Below are 16,982 nucleotides of genomic sequence, written 5' to 3' on the forward strand. Positions count from 1 at the left end.
GGCCCCCTCAACATCAGATTATAGGAAGATGGGTAGTGTGTGCTTCCTTATAGCTGACCAACAAAGCGATGGTTTGTTCCCATCTTATGATATTTGATAAAAAAAATTAGATTCATCCATTTCAACGACAATTAATATGAATAGGAGGAAGTATGTAATTTGACAATTAATATGTCATTTGTTCTAAACCTCACGATGAGCCGTCTACAAACGACTCTTTCAAAAAAAAGTAGAGATGACGTACCCCGTAATGCAGAACAACTGACATATTAATTGTCAAATTACATAGTTAACTGCCAGAACCCCGCTACAAAATTCGAAATTTCAAAGACCGGAGCGGTCGGGCGGGCGAAAGCAGACCAACAACAACAAAATTCGAAATTTCAAAGACCGCCTCCCACGTGTGGGTCCCGCCAACCAACAAGGATACTACTGTGCTGCTCTGCTCTTCTCCTCCAAAATCTTCGGCTTTCGGGCAGCGGCTTCCACTTTCCCCTCCCGCCGCCGCCGCCGCCTACGCCCATTTCGTTCGCCGTACCTGCCTTTGCCCCTCCCCACGTCCCTCCGGTAATAGAACCCTTGAGTCGCTGAGCGGCGGCGACGGCGTCACACCAGCCCTCCGCCGGTCGACGGTCGAGCTGGTGCTGCATTGCAAGGGCGATTTGGCCATTTGGGGAACCTGTCTCTGTAGTCGTACCCAGGAGGCAGGAGAGCCGCCGCGTTTGAGCTCTCTCTGGGAGGGTTGGGGGATCGGATGGGGCTGGCTCGCGATGTGGTGGACCTCAGCTCCGACGAGGAGGAGAGCTTCCGCAGGCTTTCCGCCGGGCCGCTCGGGTGGGTCTCCAAACTTTTCGACCGCGTCGTGATCATCGGCGACTCGCCCGAGCCACCCCGGAAGAAGGGCGGGTCCGACGGCGTCGGCGGGGCTGACGGAGGAGATGAAGACTGCGTGGTCCTCGACGGCGACCCCGACAGGCCCGTCGCCATTGCGCGTGACAAGGGGGCTGCCTCGGATGAGCTGGAGATTGTCGCGGTGAAAGGCCAGGTATTTGTTTCTTGTTTCCCCCCGTTTTGAACGATCCATAGAAGAAGCAGTACCTTCGTATGTAGGCTATATATGTGTAGTGTAGAGATGAGCAAGCTGCTCATTTAATTTTGATCCAAATAGTATCAAACTGGTTAAAGATGCATCACTGGATTCATCCAAAAAGATGTCTGTTTTTTTCTGTCTAATGTAGTAAAAGATGTCTGCTTAAATAGATGCACTGTTCCATGTCAACCTGCTCTTACTGTATACAGTACGAGTTTCCGTGGTTTTTGACTTCATTTCAAATTCGACAAAGATAATTTTGGAGCTTCTTCATAGGGATTATACTACTACAGTTTGCCTGCAGTATACCATTCCCTTGATCATTTATTTATTGGCATTGGCTATGTTTCTGCAGATAGCATGCAGGGACTTCCCTCCCGCGCGACATTCATGTTCTGAATTTCCCTTCAGCACTACTTTGCACGTGAAGCATTGCAGCAAGGTAACTAGCAAACATTTTCATCTCCTCATGGCTCATGCTCTTGACCATATCTCAATAATACAGTGTTTACAGTAAGGATAAAATGGAGGTTTTTAATGCGATTTTGTTACTGTTTTCCAAAATGCAGTGCTACTGTTTTGTCTGCGATGCTCCAGCTCCATGCAAGAATTGGGATAAAGGTCTCTTGAATGATGATCATTGTCATGCTACGGACAAGGAAACAAAGTGGAAAACTCTGAGGCAGCTGTCCAAGTTAAATAGTCTGGCAGCATCTTATCCAGAAAGATACTCGAATGCTCTGTACCCAACAACGTCGTCACTGGGACGTCAGCAGGAGTGCACATCAGAGGAGCACACATCGGAGGACGATGGGGAGTACTTCGAGCCCGATGAGGAGGCCACAGTGTATGTTGGGAACCTACCCTATGACACCGAGAGTGAGTACCTTCCCCAGCTCTTCAAGTATGCCGGAACCGTCGAGTCCTCGGAGGTGAGCCTTCTTAGCTCTTCATTGTCCTTGTCCGATATGTGAAAAAGGTGTCTGAAGATCCTGGTTCCTTAATAATGTGTGCATAACTACAATTGGCCCTGCATCTACTGTATGAACACCAGGCACTCTAGACTTCCCATTTAATTGTAGCTCCATCAATTTACAGGGTATACACAATTAAAATTGGCCCCGCAATTTCTTATGGTGTTTCAGAGGATGACTTTCCTGTGTGTTGAGGCTGGTAGTTAGAAGCTATTATCAGATTTATGTGTATCTTGTCACTTGGATTGGGCATTACTCGTTAGTTTGTTGTGGCGTGCAGTCTTACTTTCTTAATAAACTCCAAAACATTTACATGCTTTTCCTATGAAGACAGCATACACTGCTTCTTCATCTCTCTAGGCAATCCATGTTTTATGCGATCTGTTTCATTGGTATTGTTTTTGTCCATCAGCATTATTGGGAGGCAGTTAGACAATATCAGGATATGCATATGCTTATTCTTTGTTCTAAAACACATTTCTACTTTCCGGCTGTGCAGATCATTTACAACAAGGAAACAGGCCAGAGCCGTGGGTTCGGATTCATCACGATGAGTACCGTTGAGCAGGCTGAGAAGGCTGTGGAGATATTCCATGGCAGTGTGAGTATATTTGATATACATGATAACTTGATGGGGCCATTTTCCTATAACTTTTCTGAACATAGTTGAGCTAGATTTCTCATGGGATGAATGGAATGATAATGAGCAGCTCCCAGGATATCATTCTTAGTTTGGATATAGTGCATGGCAGGGCCCTTTTTGGTTGTTGATTTGGGGAGCACCCATATCTGAAGCCAGCCTAATCGGCCTCTTCGTTCTAATAACTTAGGTTTACTACTATACTTTCTGATTCATTCACATGGTATTTACATGAACGTCCTTTGATGCAATTCGTTTCTTGTAGTTGATACCTACTAATTGAGTTCACCATCATGTGTAACTCATATGCTAATGTAGAAAATCCCCTGACTTGCCTTGAATGTGGACATTTCAGAAGCTGGATGGCAGGCTTATGACTGTGAACAAGGCAGGTGCTTCTAGAACTGCCCGGACCGAAGACAGACGTTCTCCCCGCTGGTCCGGATCTTCGACGGCCGTCAAAATCTACGTGGGTCATCTGCCTTACGAAGTGGACGATTCTCGGCTAAAGCGGCTGTTCAGCAGGTACGGCGATGTGGTCGATGCCGAGGTCATCTACGACTACGGAGGAGCGGGTTGGCGCTCCCGGGGCTTCGGTTTCGTCACCATGGCAACGCGGGAGGAAGCGGACGACGCGATTTGGGACCTCGACAAGCAGGTCAGTGTATGGCTAGTCGGTGGTTGATGCTTACATTTTTATCCTGATTGAAGTGTATGATAAATTATTCTCAAAACAAGATTTGTATGATGAATTGATGATACAATTTTGCATGTCTGTTTTGAGTCATGCAGATATGGAGGGGGCGTGAACTGCGCGTTGAAGTTGCCAAAGAGGAGAGGCGGGGTTGGACGGCAGGACTTGGGTCCAGATTCAGACATGCAGGGCCCTTGCTTCCTTTTTTTTGAAAAAAAGACCGAGGTTGTACTCTCGCGCCAATCGATTGATGCACACAGCCGGCCATATGACATTTTTTTTCATGATCCATGGCAGAATGACGTCCTAAAACATAATCTTGTAATCTCTATCAAATTGGTGGCTGTTTTCATGCCTAAAACGCTGTATTTGGTGCTGAGTGGGTATTTTGCTACTATCTATCTATCCTCGTGTAAACAGAACCTCAACATCCGAGGGTGTGAACAAGAGCCTGGAGAGACAGCCTGACAACGCTACTACAGATTCCACAATGTTATGCCTAAGCAAGACACATAGATACTCAAGTCCGTTTCTCACAGTTTTCTTCTATAGTTTGTTCGGGTTCTTGTTACTGTACAAACACCCCGCAGATAAATCAAATGTTCCTATTCCAAAATGAAGAATTCCCAACGGATCGCCTCGGCAAACATGACGCCTTTGTTTGCTATCAGAAGACCTCCTTCCCCGCTGCCGCTTGCCACCTCTTGCTGCCGATGCCCACCGCACCCCTATTCCCCTACACGCCGCTGCAACATTCCCACCCCACGGCAGATGCCCCTCTGACCTGCCAACGCAGTACAAGAAGTTGATTCTTCATAAACAAAGACGCCGCATGCCTTTGATGATGATGGTATTTGGTTATATCCTATTCGAATGGACTCGAAAGATTGCCTATAGATTGAGCAGCAAACGTGTCATGTGTGGGGGCTGTGGGTCTGCAACTGCAATGTCGTCACAGCAGTTTACAGTTCTTGACCATTTGTATTCGACGAACTTCAGGTCTTCAGTACATCATCACTGTCTAGTGTTCTTTCATCAAAGCTTGGAAGTTGGAACTTTGGAACCATACGGACGGCAATGCCCTGAATCCTCCGAAGACAAAGAAGCGCGCACAGATTTTGAATGGACGGCATTAAAATGGGCCGCCTGATTGGGCTTACGCATGCGCAGAGGGGCCCAAACGGCTGGGCACATACGGCTCGGCACATATCACTTTACGGATGTCTCAAAAAAAAAAAACATATCACTGTACGGGGCTTCCTCCTTCTCGCCAATTTTTTGTTTCAAAGCGGTGGCCGGCTGCCGGCAGCGACGGCTGCGCCGATGAGCCGGACGCGGCGCGCCTCCGGATCTCCGGCAGGGCTACGAATTGCTCGGCGGTGCGGAGTCCCAGCTTTGAACCCCCTTCTAATTCGACAGGTGCACTCGCCCTCTCGCCTCCGGTTAATAATCCCCTTTTGTCTCCGATTGATCTCCGGCCTGAGGCTGCGTGCCGCCGGAGATCCGGGCTCTGACGACCCTGGAAGTCGCCTGGCGCTAACTCTTCTCAAATATGGCTATGCACTGTAGACATAGGTCGGTTCAGTTCGTCAGTTTGTGGTTCTATGAGATGGGTACTCTATACTGTAGTGCTCAGTTAATGGTCAATTTCTGATCTACTCCATGAAAATTTCTGATCTACTCTATGAGATGGAGTAGGAAGCAGAAATTTTCTGGTTTCGAGTAAACCACAAATGTTAGCATGCTACTACATGGTGCGTTCTTAGTTTAAAAAATCGTTTATGGTAAGACCCCTCGCGTCTCTTAGAAGATCAGTGCCAGTTAAATGAGTGTACAGGATCTGGACTGAAGTCGTTGCCTCGTGAGCACTCAGTCACTACACCATTTACCAGTGCCAAACAATACCCGTTATAAGGCTTAAAGTTCTAAATACCATGAGTTGGTGTTGAAGCCTCACACCCTGACAATGCACAACTGCCATGTCATTTCATATTCAATCACAAAGCAGATTCATCATCTTTCATATATCCATGGTTTTACAACACTAACACCGCCATTATTTAAGTTAACCGCTGGCTGCATCGTGGCACACAATGTCCACTTGTCAAATTTCATGGGATATCCTTGGATTGCAATGAATAACTCACCACTATGGCGAGCAAATGTAAAGTCCCAGTATAGACCAGTAGTACAATATCTTATAAATGCATGCTCAACTGACACTTCTGATGCCTCGTAGCTACTAATGGCCCATCAGCTCTTTTGCTCTAGCCACAAGAGCGCATAGAGGTATGTTGTGCTTCATGAGTCCTGCATCACCCAAGAAGAACCTGTAGTTTTCAGCCCTTGAAGGTTTACGCTCTACCATTAGCAGTGCTTCCATCATCCAACAGTTCTTGAAACAGGTAGTATAGACCAGATTGGATTCCATCATGTATATGGCATGTTCAACTATCACCCTCCTGAAGCCAAGACAATGAGCAGTGGGTATCATATTTGAGTTAAGTGCATGGACAAGCCTCTTTATAAACCTATCCTTAATCTGACCATGTTCAAGCTCTCTCGCAAAGTCTTCTGGAATGACATTACATATTTGTGAACTAAGACCAATAAGGACCTCCAGTTCTGTCCCTTCTGCATCCATTATTCCTTCCAGCACCTATAGTGGAAATGGATAAGCTATGTAAGCCATGATTAAACTTCAGTAATATTTACAAGTTCTTTTTAAGTGGTTGACATTGCCGTCCATTTATTTAGTTGTGTTGTGTGTAGCAAGCATAATTAACCGTTGTAATTTATGATGTTGGCATCTATTTACTTGAGTAAATGTATTATCATCAGACATCAGAAGGGAAATGTTGCAGTAACTTTCTAAATTGTAAGTTACACTATATGCCTCTAATATTGCACATGTAGCTTATATTTGTGGGGCTCACCTCTCTCAGAATGTAGGAAATTTCCTTCAGGTCAGAGTTGCGAAGCTCAGATCGAGCATGCACACACATATTCCGCAACAGGCTTGATGCTACATACCTGTACTTGTCACTATGGATCATAAGTGTTAGTTCCTTGATAAACATGTACCCTGGTTCTGCTAACATAATCAAGCAGTTGTTGGCACTCTCCATTGCCAGTACTGCCAATGCTTGCCCGGAGATCATTCGTAGCAAGTGATCTGAATCTGCACTTGAGGGTGTACCTTGGCTGAGAAATGCATCCATCAACCTGCTAATGATCACGGGGATCTGTCCGATCTCCTCCTTCACATTTTCCTCCATGGCAAGGTTTCTAAGAAGTTCTGTTGTGAGCTCCCTAAGTTCATGACTGCTCCCTCTATTGTCCAAGATCTCTGCAAGGTTGCTCAAAATGAAGGGATGTTCTGTAATTTTCTGACGCAAAGTTACACCAAATTTCCCTTTAGTACTTGAAAGTCTTGCCAGCAACTTCAAAGATGAAAGTTTCAGCAGTGTCTTGTGTGTCTCACTAATATTTGTCATGACAGTTATGTTGCTTGTGAACTCTACAATCTTTGAGATGAGGCCAGTCACTCTACTGATTTCTATACCATTCTCCAGATCAAAGCTAGCAAGCTTTTGAAGAATGAACATGCCCTGTACAGAGAGAAGATCCTGGTCGGTCGATGGCTCCTCCTCTAGAACAGATGGACGTTCTGTAGTCTGTCTCCAGTATCCGAGTATATGGGTGTTTTGTTCGTCCGTGTAAGTTGTTGGCTCCTCTCTTGGAATCAAACAGTAAACAACCATCTGTTTCAACCATTTAAGCAGTGAGGATGTCTGTTCATTTCCGCTAACTCGCTGAATCAGGTTGTCTTGTTTTGGCTCAGGGCTACCAATGTCCAAAAACGGATTCTTTATATTCTCTCTGTGAATAGTGTCCAAAAGTGAGGCTATGAGCTGCACTGCCCCAGGTATATGGACAACTCTAAGGTTATCAGCGAGCTCAGCCGTGACTTTCGCAGCAAATGTTCTAATATCTCTATCCACTTCACTCGTCCAGCCCAACATGCTGATCAAGCAGGTCACTGTCTTTGTGTAAGTGGTGAGTTCTAACGTGGCTTTAGTCTTTAGGGGCTCCTTTTTCAGAAATTTGTGTAGCATCTTAAGCCCATAGAGTTGCATCTTGGGTGAGTCTGACTTCAAAGAATCCATTGCAAATATGATGAGGCTGGTCTTCTTTGGAGCAAGCATAGAACCTTCCATGCATCTGTCGAAGGCATATGCATAATACAAATTGACATATTGCACTTCAGAGGGACCTCTAAACCCAACACGATGGATCAGGGATCTTTGTAAGATGAATGAAAACATCTCAAGGATGGCGGCAACAATGTAGAGTAATCCTTGTCCAAGCACCATCACATAAAAGATGATGAGAGATGGCTCAAGGTTTGTCCTGCTCTCAAGGTTTTGCTTGTAGTCCTGTCGTATAACTATAAGGCGCCACACTGCCAGCCCAATGCGCAATGCTGCTGCTGGAATCTGGAGGTTGCCCAGTGGCGCTATCATTAGAGCAAATATGACCATCGCAAGGTTAAATCTTTGAACAGAAATTATTGACGCAACAAACATGCACGAGTTCAGAATAACTCGATGCCAAAGTGCTATTTTGCTGCCAAGAACACAGTCTGCTAGTTTGACAATACTTGGGAACCGCAGCCTGCTGATTGTGAGTAGGAGCACTACCACAAATATTACCAAGAACACTGTGCAGTAGGCAATTGAGCCAAGTCTTTGACTGTTGAAATTTTCATAGACCCTATGCAGTACAGAGGGACAAAGCAGTAGGATTGCAACCATTGGGCGCCATAATGAGATCGCACGGCGTAGCGGATCACACATGGGTGGAATTGCAGCTTCTGGACATAGAATTGGAACGATCACAATTACTGCCACCGACAAAGCCAGTATCACTACTATTTCATGATTGCCCCATATATCAATTATGCCCATCAGAACATTGAAGAAGCATATGAGCGAGATCAGCTCATTCAAGCCAAGAGATCTGAAAGCACCTCTACTGCGGAAGAACAATTGGTAATCAAGCCTGTTGTTGCGGCTGAACATCCTGAAGCACATGTGTATGGGGTATAGTTAGACAAAAAAGGTAACATACAATGAACAAAGCAAAGGCGGCATGCTTGTATCTAAATCAGAGTGACAATTGCCAAATTTGGGACCCTTTTTTGAGAGTCCAAGGAAAGAGTTATGTACAAGCCCAAGGAAAGGCCACACCCCAAATCACAACACTACACTCCTAAGGGCTAGGTGTGGGTGCTAAAACGGGCAGATCTCGGGGAGGGGGTACTGAACTGGCGATCTTGGCACGATGGTGAATAGGAAGTAAAGGGGACATATTACCCAGGTTCGGGTCCTCTCGAAGAGGTAGAACCCTACGTCCTGCTTGTATTGTATTTATTGTGGATGAGGTACAAAGTATAGATGATCTACCTCGAGATCGTATGGATGAGTTGTAACCTCTTAAGTCTTGAAAGCGTGCCTCTATAGACTAAACCCCTCAGCTTATATAGGCGCCCAAGGTATTTAGGGTTATAAGTATGTCGGTTACTACTAGAGATAACATGCCAATCACTCAAATATGCCTTGAAGTGTACGCCAAGTCTTCGGAGGATTCCATCTTGAGTATGTCGAGGGTCAGGGTAGTTGTAGCCCATTCTTCAGTTGTCGACGGTTCCTCGGCTCGACCTATGACTGGCAGGCGTACGTGCACCCCCTAATCCAGGACACCGTCACTAGGCACCATCGGTAGTAGTTCTGCAGGTCACTCTGATCCTGTTTCTGCCCATGATTGTGCCTCAATTTTAATCATATCAAGTAGGCTAGCGAGCTTGGGCTGCTCGGCGTCAAAGACAACTACTTTCCAAATCACAGTAGGCCATGAGCATGATCACTGATGATGTGCCTTTCCTCATGGTGGTAGGGGTGGAATGGGTGGCCTGACTCCACGAAGTCCTCACTGAAGATGGGCAACCGATAGGAGGATGGAATCCACGAGAGCACCTCATGCCATTAGGTGCATCAGAAAGGATAGTCTGTAAGGAGGTGACCCATGGTTTTCTTTGATTGGTCACATAGCATGTATCTGGGGCATGATGCAACCCCACCTCGTGAGTTTTTCCACCCCCACCGACGGTTCTGACACACCTACTAGATGAAGAACTTGATCCAAGGAGTCCCCCCCATAACTTCCAGTTAAGTTTCCACAGTCTCAAAAGAAATCACCCCTTGGAAGGTGCCCCCCATAACTATGTAATCACTTCACGGTGTTAATTGCTTATAGCTTGTTGACGTGTGTTTTATTGCTGTAAGATATATTCGTCCAAATTGCTATATATATATTCATATGCCCATGCACTTGTCTGTGTTTTCATGACCCCTACCTACAACTTTTCAAGTTGTCGTTTTCCTAAAGCTTGTAGAATGTTATTTATAGGACTTTGGTGAATGAAGATTTACATTGAGTTTATGGCAACCATACTATGAAGAAGGGAACCAACAAAATACGTTGGTTTGAACTCCAAGAACAAATCATAAACTGAAGTCTTCAAAATTCACTTTGTAGCCACCCCAAAGTTTGAGTTTCCCAAGCCCCGGTACCTCGAAGAATTTATCTCCCGTTGCTATCAAGCTCCTTAGAGTTATTCATTCTCAAAGAAAAAACCCATATTCTATGGGTCAGAACCCCGTTTCATTTGTTCCAGGACTATCGATCCAATCCTCCTTGATACATCATCTGTTAGCACCGACACTTCTGAGCATAAAAATCTCTACCGACACTTTTGAGCCTTCTTGGTTTGCTTCTTTGTGGGTCACGTAAAGGTTCGAGACCCCCGTCGTTGTCTGATCGGAACGTCCGAGCTGTGACTCAACGTTTTTTTTGCACATTCTCATCTTGAGACCTACTCTATATACTACGGTACCACTGAGAGATTGGTTTCATTCTGTACTCCGTAGTAGTTCTATTCTTGTAGAAAAAGAGCTCCTTTATTGGTTGTAGCCATTGCTTCTTTTGTCCTATACTTTAGAGTATTGTCTCCTGTTTGATTCTCGAACAATGCCCTAGCTATTGAAATATAAGTGAACTAACTCTGAAGTTCCAAAAGTTTTCTTCCAGTTTTCAGGCTAGTTACATTTTCATGCCATTGTAAGATTTTTGGACCCTCGCCCTGCTCGCCGCCGGCAAGGACGGAGGGAGAGGGGAACCGAAGCGGAGGAGCAGGGAAGAGATGGAAGAGAGGCAGAGAGAACAAGTCTGAGACGTCCCTTAGTAAAAAAGAGAAAAGTATACTTTTCGTCTCTCAATTCTTGGTGAACTTTAGATTTGGTCCCTCAATTCTGAATCCGGACAACTCGCACCCTCAACTAATGAACCGGACACCTGGTCTTAATACGTCTCCAACATATCTATAATTTTTGATCGTTCCATGCTGTTATATTGTCATTCTTGAATATTTTACAATCATTTTGTAGCAACTTTATATCATTTTTTAGGACTAACCTATTAACATAGTGCCAAGTGTCAGTTGTTGTTTTTTGTTTGTTTTTTACGTCACAGAAAATCAATACCAAACGGAATCCAAAAGCAGTGAAACTTTTTGGAGATTTTTTCTGAATTAGAAAACACCCGGTGGGCCAAAGAAATACTAGAGGGGAGCTCAGAGCGGAGCACAACCCACCAGAGCGCGCCTGGGGGGCCCACCTCAGTGGCCTCCCGCACTGCCTCTTGGCCCTACAAATTCCCAAATATTCTACAAACCTAGGGGAGTCGATAGATCAGAAGTTCCGCTGCCGCAAAGCTCTATAGCCACGAAAAACCAATCTAGACCCTGTTCCAGCACCCTGTGGAGGGGCAAATCATCACCGGTGGTCATCTTCATCATCCCAGCGGCCACCATGATGAGGAGGGAGTAGTCCACCCTCGGGGCTGAGGGTTTGTACCAGTAGCTATGTGTTTAATCTTTCTCTCTCTCTCTCGTGTTGTTGAGATGGCACAATCTTGATGTATCGCGGGCTTTGTTAATATAGTTGGATCATATGGTGTTTCTCCCTCTCTATCTTGTTGTGATGAATTAAGTTTTTCTTTTTGAGATTTCGTTTTTATCGGATTGAATATTTTTATGGATTTAAGAGCACTTATATATGTCTTGCATATGAATACCCGTTGTGACAATAGGGTATTATATTAATTCACTTGAGATATGTTTTGGCACTCAACTCGTGAATTCCCAAGGTGATATTGGGGTAATCTATGCATAGGGGTTGATACACGTTCTCGTCTTTTGTTTCTTCGATAGAAATCTTTGGGCACTTTTTGAGGTTCTTTGTGTCGGATTGAGTATTATGAATCTGAATTTGCTTTTGGTGTTGTTTTAGTACGAACTCTTGATAGATTGATCGGAAAAAATAACTTAATGTTATTTTAGTACGAATTCTTGATAGATCGATTGGAAAGAATAACTTAGTGTTATTTTAGTACAAACTCTTGAATAGATCGATCGGAAAGAATAGCTACAAACAATTTTTTCTTTCTCCGCTAGGTAGGAACTTTGGAGTGATTCTATAAATGCACTTTAAGGAATGATTATATGATCCAATTATATTAGCATTGTTGAGAGATTGCACTAGCGAAAGTACATACACTAGGCCTCATTTTGAAGCATTGCAATACCGTTTGTGTTCCATTTTATCAATTGCTACCTTGCTGTTTTTTATTGTTCATATTAAAAAAATCAATATCTACTATCATTACTACGATTCTATTACCATCTCTTCGCCGAACTAGTGCACCTATACAAATTATCATTGTATTTGGTGTGTTTGGGACACAAGAGACTTTTTATTATTTGGTTGCAGGGTTGTTTGAGAGAGACTATCTTCATCCTACGTCTCCCACGGATTGATAAATCTTAGGTCATCCACTTGAGAGAAAATTGCAACTGTCCTACAAAACTCTGCGCTTGGAGGCCCAACACAAGTTTACAAGAACAAATTGCGTAGTAGACATCAGGTCACAATTTTGACCGGTTTTGGTGCTGACTGGCCCCGGTTTTGACCGGTGCTGACTCAAATTCACGTAAATTTTACATATCCAGGGATTTGAAAAAAGTACGCGAACATGGAAAACATTAAGCGGAATTGGAAAAGGTACGTGAATTTGAATCGACACGGTCAAAACTGGGGTCGAACAACACCAAAACCGATCAAAACCGTGACTAAGGATGTATCTTGTCTGGTTTTAGTAGTTAAGGGTGCAAGTTATCCGGTTTTGGAGTTGAGGGACCAAATCTAGACTTCGTCAAGAATTGAAAAATGAAAAGTATACTTTTCTCGTAAAAAAACGGGCGTCATCAAGGTGGAGGTGATGAATGTAAAACACAACTTTGCAAACCTTAAGTTGATAAATTTTATTTGCTCGACCCCACAAATATTTTTCTCTTGCCATAGAAAGATGCGGTGGAGGACATACGGTGTTTAGACCCATTATCCTCATCCATGCAAGAGCCAAGATAATCAAGATGCTTACAACCAGGCTCTCCCCTCATATGAACATCATCGTCTCCAACACCCAAAGTACCTTCATCAAAAGGTGAAGCATCCGTGATAATTTCATGCATGTTCGGAATCTCACGCGCCGTCTTCATAGAAACAAGACCGCAACGCTCCTTTTCAAGCATGACATTAGGAAAGCTTTTGACTAGGTGCATTGGGAATTCATTCTAGACATCCTTTAGAGGAAAGGCTTCCATAGTAGATTTCACGATTGGACCATTGCACTTCTACGGACCTCCGCCTCACATGTTCTCCTCAATGGGGACTCCAGGCTCACCCATCTCCCATGGCCTTGGTCTTAGGCAGGGAGACCTGCTCTCCTACTACTCTTTGTTATTGCCATCAACCTGCTTCAGCAGATCCTCGACTCGGCCATGAGGTTTGGTCTTCTTAATAAGATTAGAGACCGTGGAACCATCTTTCTGACCTCACTATTTGTGGATGACGTGGCTATTTTTGTGGCACCTTATAAAGAGGACAGTCAAAACCTTACCCCCATTCTCAAGGGATTCGGTGAGGTGACGGGACTACAAACAATTTTTCACAAGAGCTCGGTGGTGCCTATTCGATGTAGACATGTGGACTTGGATGCCATCCTTGAAGGGTTGCTCGTCATGCGTTCATCCTTCCTCATGAGATACATTGGCTTCCCTCTCTCTGTTTGGCAGCTTAGGCGGGTGGATTTCCAATACGTCGAGGACGAAATTTCTAAGAAAATTGTGCCTTGGGAGGGTATGCACATCACCTCGGTGGGCTGTAGAGCGCTTGTTAAATTAGTCATCACCTCTCAGGTCATCCACCACCTTATGCCGCAGATTGTCCCCTCATCTGTCCTCAAAAGCATTGCCAAGATCGAGCGCGCCTTCCTTTGGGTGGGGACCGCTAAGGTGACGGGTGGCAAGTGCAAGGTAAATTGGGAAGTCGTCTACCGTCCAACCCACCTTGGGGGCTTCAATATTCTGCATCTTGACAAGTTTGGTAGAGCTCTTTGGTTGCAATGGCCTTGGTGTGAGCCATCAAAGATTTGGGTGTTTTGGCAACCCTTCTGATGAGGATGGCATGGCCCATTTTTTTGCTCTCGCCACCACCATTGCTGGCAATGGAGAGAGGACTCCATTCTGGGACGCCCCATGGTTGAATGGTCAGAAGCCTAAAGATGAGCACCTCTTATCTACACGGCCTGTAAGCACAAGAATTGAATGGTCAGTTTGTAGGACGCACTCATGGATATCTACTCCAAAGGGGAGGAGTATTGGTGCCAGCAGGGGTCCCGGAAGTAGGAGCTCTTTGACGATGCCAACACTGCCTACTTCCAGGTCATCGCTAATGGTAGGCGTAGGCGTGGCACCATCCCTCTTAAATGGGATGGTCATAGGATGCTTCAGGATCCGGACGTCGGATCCATGTAGATGGGTTCTATAAATCGCTGTTTGTTGGGCGACCAAGAGGGGGTGTTGCCCTAGCGGACCTCATCTGGGCAGCACACCAGCAGGTCTCACTAGAGGGGAATGTGTTGCTTCTAGCATCATTCGAGGCTGCGGAGATCGAGACCGTCGTTAAGTCGATGAACCCTGCATCGGCCCCTGGCCCCGACGGCCTCCCAGTTCACTTTTTTCAGGCGTTCTGGTCTACCATGAAGGATGACGTCCTAGCTCTATTCCTCGAATTCTCTAGAGGAACTCTTGATGTGCCACACCTTAATTATGGGACCATCTCTTTGATTCCCAAAATACAAGGAGCTTCAGATATTCGACAGTTTCGGCCAATCACGGTTCTCAACGTGATCTTTCGGATACTGGCTAAGGGGTACGCCACTTGGGAGGCCATTATTGCTCCTAGGATACATCATCCGAACCAGTCGGCCTTTACTAAAGGCCATTATATTTTGGATGGGATCCTTGTTCTCCACGAGATAATCCATGAAGTCAAGCATAAACACCTTCCAGCGGTATTCTTCAAGATTGACTTCCATAAAGCTTACGACTCGGTGCATTGATCCTTCCTTCGGGAAGTGATGCTGAAACGCGGCTTTGACCCGCATTGGGTTGCGCGTGTGATGGAGCTGGTCACAAGTGGACGCACGGCTATCAATATAAATGGGGAGGTCCGCCCGTATTTCCCCACGGGTCAGGGAGTACGACAGGGCGACCCCCTCTCACCCTTCCTCTTCAACCTAGTGGTAGACGCTTTGGCGACAATCTTGGACTTGGCCAGGCGTGCATGCCACTTTAGGGGTATTTGTTCCCACCTCATTGGAGATGGGGGAATAACCCACCTTTAGTATGCTGACGACACAATACTGATGGCGGAGGGATCGGAGGAGGATATCATGCACCTCAAGTTCCTACTCTGCTCCCATGAGATGTTGGGTCTCACTATTAACTTAGCGAAAAGCGACGTGATGGTGCTCGGATACTCCACGGAGGAGGCTTTCAGCATAGCTAACCGCCTTAATTGTCGCCTGGGATCTTTCGCAATGACCTACCTCAGCATGCCGATTAGTGATGTCCGCCTTCAGGAGAAGGACCTCTGCCCTATGATTTTCAAGCTTCAACACCAAGTGGAGCCTTGGCAAGTACGGTGGCTTTCCAAGGCAGTGCGTGTAGGTTTGATGAACGCATCCCTTATTAGCCTACTAATGTACCTCATGGGATTCTATAGCTTGCATGAATCCCTTCATCAAGAGATTGCCAAGTATCTATCCCGGTTCTATTGGGCTCGGGAAGGCGATAGGCAGAAATACCACATGGTCAAGTGGTCTGAGATCTGCAAACTCAAGGACCAGGGTGGCCTTGGGGTGATCTCCTGGAAGCGAATGAATATTTCCCTTCTCGCTAAGTTGCTATGGCGCATTGAGACGGGCGCTGGCGGGCTTTGGCTGGATATTATCCGCGCAAAATACTTGCGTGGTCAACCTCTAGCTTTCACCGCCGGAATTGGGGGATCCCAGTTCTGGCAGTCAAAACTTCGATTACTATGGGATCCGACACTAATACCCTATTCTGGTTAGATAGATGGTCAGGAACCAGACCGTTCGCGGAAAGGTTCTATGTGTTATTCTCGATTTGCACCCGCCCACATCTTACGGTGGGCGCTGCATTAGATGACATTGGCTCTATTGCCTTCCGGCGCACCTTTGGGGCGCTCGAGCAGGAACAATGGGGCGAGTTGTTGGAATGCATTACATTGCACACTTCGTCTCTTGAGCCGGACTCCCTTGTGTGGCATCTCGAGCCGAATGGGTTATTTTCCACTAAGTCCTTATATCAAGTCATTTTGGCTAGTCCGGGTCCCATCGAGCTTATGGTTTTGTGCGAGATTAAATTACCACTGATGATCTGTCTTCCTGTGGCAATGGGTCCGGGGCCATCTGCCCTCGGGCACTGAAGTGCTAAAGCGTAATGGCCCAGGTGATGGGCTCTTCCTTCTGTGTGGAGTACCGGAAGGCTCCAACCATATTTTCTTTCGTTGCCTGGTAGCGGATTCCTACGGAGTTGCCTCCGAGAAGTAGTTGGAGGGACGTGGTGCCATGATAATCTCCCAGACATGTTCCGGGATATTCTTAGTTTCCCGACTATTAGGCATCCCTGAGTAGCCATGGGTACCCTTACTTGGACCCTTTGGAATGTTCACAATAAGTTGGTCATCGAGCACATAATTCCTCGCCGTGTGATTGATGCCATTTTCAAAATGTGTGATTTTTTTACAGCTATGGAAATTGCTTAGCAAGCGGCGCAACCACGACTTCATTGATGCCATCATCTAGGTCTTCGCTCCACTGCCGCCGTGTTGGCGCCTCCGTCTACGCCGCCACCCTCGGAACCTGATTAGATCCTCTTTTATTTTCTTGGGGCTTGTTTGGCCGCGCCCCCAGCTGAACCATTACTACTCTTTTTTTGTGCCTTTGACTTGAACCTTTGTTATTGTTGGATGCTTGGCGCTTGTGTTTTATAATATAAAGCGGGGGAAACCCTTTTTCATAAAGGTCAGTTTGTCC

General features: G+C 45.7%; 2 protein-coding genes across 2 annotated transcripts; one reads left to right on the plus strand and one right to left on the minus strand.

The window, feature by feature from the left end:
• The first annotated feature begins 490 nt into the window (after nt 1-490).
• On the plus strand, nt 491-3,801 carry LOC119353530 (RNA-binding protein CP31B, chloroplastic-like). Its single transcript, XM_037620149.1, has 6 exons — nt 491-1,045; nt 1,446-1,532; nt 1,660-2,022; nt 2,564-2,665; nt 3,060-3,362; nt 3,497-3,801. The coding sequence occupies exons 1-6, from the start codon at nt 755-757 to the stop codon at nt 3,608-3,610; spliced, it is 1,260 nt and encodes a 419-aa protein (XP_037476046.1). The 5' UTR covers nt 491-754; the 3' UTR covers nt 3,611-3,801.
• A 965-nt stretch (nt 3,802-4,766) lies between these two features.
• On the minus strand, nt 4,767-9,898 carry LOC119353529. Its single transcript, XM_037620148.1, has 2 exons — nt 6,335-9,898; nt 4,767-6,057 (listed from the first exon to the last, which is right to left on the minus strand). Exons 1-2 carry the CDS (start codon nt 8,492-8,494, stop codon nt 5,641-5,643), a joined length of 2,577 nt encoding a protein of 858 aa, XP_037476045.1. The 5' UTR covers nt 8,495-9,898; the 3' UTR covers nt 4,767-5,640.
• Between the last annotated feature and the right edge of the window lie 7,084 nt (nt 9,899-16,982).

The sequence above is a fragment of the Triticum dicoccoides genome, chromosome 2A (genome assembly GCF_002162155.2).
Source record: "Triticum dicoccoides isolate Atlit2015 ecotype Zavitan chromosome 2A, WEW_v2.0, whole genome shotgun sequence".
In the NCBI taxonomy this organism is placed as follows: domain Eukaryota; kingdom Viridiplantae; phylum Streptophyta; class Magnoliopsida; order Poales; family Poaceae; genus Triticum; species Triticum dicoccoides.

What these genes read in the sequence shown, in the direction of transcription:
- LOC119353530 (XM_037620149.1), top strand. Translation starts at nt 755, where the DNA reads ATGGGGCTGGCTCGCGATGTGGTGGACCTCAGCTCCGACGAGGAGGAG. An exon ending in TGGAGATATTCCATGGCAGT is followed by an intron (nt 2,666 to 3,059) that starts GTGAGTATATTT and finishes TGGACATTTCAG; the next exon opens with AAGCTGGATGGCAGGCTTAT. An exon ending in TTTGGGACCTCGACAAGCAG is followed by an intron (nt 3,363 to 3,496) that starts GTCAGTGTATGG and finishes TGAGTCATGCAG; the next exon opens with ATATGGAGGGGGCGTGAACT.
- LOC119353529 (XM_037620148.1), bottom strand. Translation starts at nt 8,494, where the DNA reads ATGTGCTTCAGGATGTTCAGCCGCAACAACAGGCTTGATTACCAATTG. An exon ending in TTTCCTACATTCTGAGAGAG is followed by an intron (nt 6,058 to 6,334) that starts GTGAGCCCCACA and finishes TTTCCACTATAG; the next exon opens with GTGCTGGAAGGAATAATGGA.